A 6,000-nucleotide genomic window follows, 5' to 3' on the forward strand; every position below is an offset into this window, starting at 1 on the left:
AATATAACAAATACACCAGTTGTGTTACCCTTTCTGACCCAAGCCTCTGCCTGATCAACAGATCCTAATCCATATTACCTCAATCACTCAAGGACTGGTCTATGAAGTTGGAAAAGGAAAGATATTCATGGGAAAGAGTGATTGTAATGTATCCAATCCTAAATGTACTGAATCTATTCCTTTTTTTCTTTGAGATTCCAAGAGCAATCTGTCCTTTCAGTGTTGTTCACCTACAATGGTACTTCTAATCAGACTGGAACTTTCTATGTCTGTGGAAATCGGCCTTATACGTGGCTACCCAAGGACTGATCTGAATCCTATTATCTTGCTTATGTTCTTCCTGCTATCAGATATTGTACCAAGGGACCTTGTGCCCTGCATAACTAACTAGAGACATTGTGGAGACCGCTCAGTTGATTTGCCATTCTGATCCCCTTCTACAAAATGAATCTCTTGATCTATGAGAATGCAGTTTTCCTGCAGTAGTGGAGTAGGTTGTAAATTCAACCGCTAATTTCCTTGAGCGGATAACCACTCAGCTGATGGTTCAGCAAACTGTTATTTTGCTAAATGGAATGGTCCTTGATTTTGTTCTGGCTGCTAGGGTAGGCCTGTGTGCTAAACATGGAGTTGAAAACAGTACTTCTATCCATCATCGTGTACTTATGGCCAATTTAAGACATTCTGCGAAAGTGTCAACGATTTACATACTTAATTAAACAGAAAGAATCCACACCTAGATTCTGTTAGAGTGGTTCCTACAATGGTGGGGAGCACACTATTGTGCTCCCCACCATTGTTGGGACCACTCTAACAAAATCTAGATGTGGATTATTTCTGTTTAATTAAATTTGCAGAGGGAGAACGGATCCACTTTTTCTCTCCTCTCCCCTGTTGTTAGATTTTTTATTTTTTATTTAATAACGATTTACATACAACTGATGGCTGCCCGAGTTTTGAAGGCTTGGACCTCTCTTTGGTCATTGCTGAAAAGCATTTTGGGGGGATGGGATAGGAAAACAGTTCAAGTCATTTTTACTAATATTGTTGTGCTTTTACTAATATACATCCTCATCCTCTTCAGTACTGCCTCTATCTTAAGCGTTACCAAAGGCCTTTCCATCTTGCCACCCGTCTGTTATGACGATAATAACAAGGATCGTGATATTGATGAGAAGTCTGATTATAGTCCTCTAGAAAGTCGCATAGGAGATGTCAAGGATAAAGTACATCGATTAATGAGTTTCGAACTGTCTTGATAATTGCACAAATATAACAGCACACATAGGAGAGATAGTGTAACATGTTGGATATGTTTCTCTGTTTTACTGTAACTATAACCTTCTACAGGTTCATGTTTTCTTGCTCAGGCTAACATCGGCCGCAATATGTAAGGGTTTCTGATGTTGAGGCGCGCTATGGATTGACTCTGGAGTTGAAAAACTGCGAAAAGCTTGCTCAGGCAAAGACTCTTTACATTTTGGAACTCTCGAAGGCCATGTCCCATGAGCACAGCTAGGCACCAGTTTGTATTCACTGTGAGTATTCTACCATGTGACTGATACTGGAAAAACAGGTGTAATCGGGAATACATTTGGGTCAGACTAGGCGTTTTGCTTTTTCGAATTCAACGTAAACCCGAGGGGTATCGTTTTTGACATCATACAAGTCAGACCACCGAACCCACCCAAAACTGCAAGGCGCTTGAATTGATGTGAGCCATTAGTAAGTAATGAGGGAGACACATTCCAGCCCCTTCTAACCGGCATGTGCTAGTAGAGTGAGATGCTGTTGAATGCCTCTGGTATGCCCAGGCGTGAGTCTTGTGCCCTCTTCGCATAGCACCCACTCTTGAGATAGAAAAGGGTTGAAACCGATCTGGGTCCCTATCGTTCCCATCCAGACGGGATGTGACATGGGGGTTGGATAGACTGTTCTTACAGAAATAGGGCCCAGGCTGATTGGCACCAGGATGGCCCCGTCTGGAGGTCTCAGTGAGCAAAAAACACAGTGGGATGGAGTGTGGCCCAGAGTAATGTAATAATTCTGAAAGAAATTCAACTTCTTCATAACTCTCATGGGTATGACTATGCACCCACAGGAAAACAGAGTAGTACCAATGTATGTGCCTTCTATAAATAGCTGCAACTCAGGCAAGTGCATTACGATGTGCGTGTATTATGCATCTGTAGTTCACATGTCTAAAATTATGTTTTTTGAAACTCGCCCCTGTGCATATATAACAGTCTTTCAAAACCCCATATTATGTTTTTTTGTCACCCCCAAGTACTCTAATGTTTCATTCTAAAGGTCCAGGACATATTAGGACGGAGTGTGCGAGCCCCTCCCACCCATCGACCCATGCATAGGGTGCGCTTGTGCATAAGTGTGAGTGACCAGCTCGGGTTCTGTCTCGCACCCCCACTGCTTGATATGCCTGCTCCCACTCTGCCTTTACAAAACATGCATTCACAAGTAAACACAAGTGCACCTGAGGCCTTTCGGTGCAGGCCTCTCTGCACATAGCTAGTTAGGAAGCACCCTTTGAAAGTCAGCATCATATGATAGCCTCAGTGTTTGTTTGGAACAAATAGCTACTAGGCAGGAGTCACTACCCGTGCGCACTCACTGCTGCCGCTCCTCTTTCCCACAGCCCTCCCCTGCAGATCTACATATTATACCCATCTCGCAAGATGTCTCTGTTGTCTCTCCCACACTCTCTTTTGCCTCCTAGTTCATACTTCTCTTCTCTGAACGACTCTCTTTCTCTCTCTAGGGCTATGCCTGACCCCATCTCTTTCTCTCTTCCCCACTCTCTCTCTCTCTCTTTAATTCACTCTCATTCATTCACGTTCTCTCTCTCTCTCTCTTCCTCTCTTTCTCTCTCTCTCTCTTTCTCTCATTTTCGCTCTCTCTTTCTCTTTCTCTCTCTCTCTTTCTCTCTCTCTTGCATTCGCTCTCATTCACTTTTTCTCTCTCTCTCTCTGGCTCGTGACCTCTTTTCTGCCTAACACAACCTCGTTAGTTGACACCTTCTTGGTCTCACACAGCCTCTTGTAGATCTCCTCAGCGGCTTCTCTTGTTACCATCCATATGTGTCTCCTTTTTATAACCCTGTAACTCCCTCTCTCTTATTTCCCTATGACACTCTCTCTGGCGCTGTCGCCCTCAACTCTGCTCCTCTCCTCAAGCAGTATCTTTCCTACATCTCTCTCATTAGCAGGAGGCCTCTCCCTCACTCACCCCACTAACTCGCCCTGTCTCTCCTGGCATCTCCTTCTAGAATTGTTTCACCCACCCTTCCCTTTCTCAAACAATCTCTCTTTCTCTATAACTAGGTCTCGCGCACATACAAACTTGACTAATTAGCATATCCCATTCAACCACACCTGACAATCTTTCTCACCCACCCCACACTTTAACTAGAATTGTCTCCCCCACACACAGACATCTCGCCGTCTAGATGTCTTCCTATTTCCCACACACACACACATAAATACAACTAGAACTATTCCCCCCACCCCCCACACACCACAGACTGATACCAACCTGCAGCGGTAGAGGAAGACAGTGATAGGAAACTCTACTTCATAAACAAATGGCGGAAGAGAAGTGGCCATTTCAGTATGGACAGGTTTCATGGAGGGTGATCTGGGCCCAGAGCACCCTCCATGAAACCTGTCCATACTGAAATGGCCACTTCTCTTCCGCCATTTGTTTATGAAGTAGAGTTTCCTATCACTGTCTTCCTCTACCACCAGCCTACAAGATATAGCCTGGTCAAAAAAGAGATAGAGAGTGAGATTGAGTGTGTGTGTGTATATATATATATATATATATATATATATATATATATATATATATATATATATATATATATATATATATATATATATATATTAAGGGCGACTGGGTTGTACGGCATGGAGTCAAATGGTCAGATGTGACATAGTGCCCCTAATATGGCCTGTGATGTAAAGACATAAATTCACCAACTGTGGCTATAGGTGAGGACTGTAGCCAAACAAAGCTGCGTTTAGAGGTAAGGGATAACATACATAACACAGGGCAGTCAGCATACTATGACAACATAGGATAGGGTGATATAGAACACCATACAGTCCCACTGCACTGCATAACAAAACCTTAAATATAATTATCATAGATAATATAAATTGCAAGAGTGTAGTATACACGGTCATAAAATGTCATATGATACAGTACCATAACATAGCATAATCTAACATACAGAACAGCATTGCAGGGATTGACATACACATCCAATTAAAATAGAACACAGCCAGGTTTAACCTGGCTCAAACTAGACTATTTAAAAAGCATCGTGTAGTGTAGTATGACAGAACATAACATACAAACTATGACACCATAGCACATAATAATACAGCAAAGCACAGTTCTGGCACTCATGCGCTTTTCCACCTCCCTGCAGTCCCCTGTTACCAAGGCACCCTCCACCTATTGTCTTGATGAGGACAGCCAAACAGTCCTCAAATGTAGACATCCTTCCACACACGGGCCTGGCTTTGGCAACCATCCCTAAGGCACCACTCCATCCCTGTGGCTAGCGGGGTTGTGTTTGGGTGACACCCCCTACCACCACCACCAACCACCACCAGGTACATAGAGCTCCCATCACCTTTTGGCTCGTGGGCCCCCTTTCACCCCTCTGGTTTGAAGTGGACCCTTCCATTCTCCTACACTCCAAGGATCCGCCGGCCTGCACATGACCCCCAGGCTTTGTAACATGGCTGTAGTTAATCCCTGTGAGGATGCGCTCACCTGCAGCTCTGTAGTCCCGCATCCTACTGAGACCCTCAGCTCGCAGGAACTGTGCCATGTTCGATCCGCCTGTACCCTTCCCGTACACCTAACTTTAAAGATCAGCCCCGCCTCACCAGCCTAGTATCCTCCTGCGCGCCATTGGCTGCCCGAGGGGCCAATGATACCGTGAACAGAAGGGCCCACACTCAGAACGCACCGCCTGGACGCACTCCAAGACGAGGGCTCGTATGCGCAGTCAGTGTATGCTTGGCCCCACACCAAGACACACACAGTCTAAAGAAACAAAAAGCCAGGCCGTACGTATGCGTAGATATCAACTGACGCACGACGGCGGCGGCACGTCAAGACTCAGGTATAGACACACTCACGCGACACCGGTACACTCAGGGACAGTCCCAAGATGTGTGCACGAACAGTGCGCAGGCCGACTCGCACCCACACTTATATACGACTTAGCTTCTGTGAATTGTGAGTGCCTAACTACATATGACAATGCACATGTTAAGATGTTATTTCCAAACATACACTGACTCACACGCAAACTGACACATGCTACTCCGGCAGAGTGGTAAGATCTGCACACCTGATATCACGCACTCGCACTCCGACCTAATCTAACACGGACAACTGTCGAGGTAGACAAATGTCGGGGTATGCCCGCGCATGCGTACTACCTCTCGTGATTTTTCCCACTCGCTCAAATCCACCACTCAACAAACCATGCAGCTGCATACACCAACTCCCACACGTACCTGCACATGTACACTTCCTTGAAAGATACAAATATGTAAATGTGTCCACAGAAAGATTCACAAGTTCTCTCTCTCTCACACACACAGCGTGAGGGAATATGCACGTCGTGGCTTTTGCCAATGGTTCTGCAGACGTGTGAGTCCTAACATAGATCCTTGTGGCATGCTAACTTTGCGTGTGTAAGTGTGTGCCGGTCTATGTTCGGTGCGCAGTACAGCCAGGTGCACACATTCCCTACATTCTGGCATGCGTTTCAGGGCGGGTCGGAAGGCAGAAGTGTGAGTGATTGTATACATTTGTGCACCTCAAGGTACACGATGCATTCAAGGCAACCACAAGCTCAGTGTCTCAGTTAATGTGCATTTTGTGCTCAGCTTCCTTCGTCTGTTCGTGTGTTTCACTTCAAACCTGGTGCAAAACAGCGCAGGGGTGACTGCGTTGGCT

At 45.3% G+C, this 6,000-nt stretch overlaps 1 protein-coding gene across 1 annotated transcript in view; it reads right to left on the reverse strand.

Annotated features, from left to right (window-relative positions):
• SPDEF (SAM pointed domain containing ETS transcription factor) overlaps positions 1 to 4,839 on the reverse strand; it is a 131,396-nt gene extending 126,557 nt beyond the window's left edge. Inside the window, exon 1 of the mRNA XM_086923206.1 lies at positions 4,801 to 4,839. Within this exon, the coding sequence (XP_086779332.1) occupies positions 4,801 to 4,822 (22 nt within the window). The 5' untranslated portion in view covers positions 4,823 to 4,839. The remainder of the gene's footprint in view (positions 1 to 4,800) is intronic.
• Between the last annotated feature and the right edge of the window lie 1,161 nt (positions 4,840 to 6,000).

Source organism: Lissotriton vulgaris, chromosome 5 (assembly GCF_964263255.1).
Source record: "Lissotriton vulgaris chromosome 5, aLisVul1.2, whole genome shotgun sequence".
NCBI lineage: Eukaryota > Metazoa > Chordata > Amphibia > Caudata > Salamandridae > Lissotriton > Lissotriton vulgaris.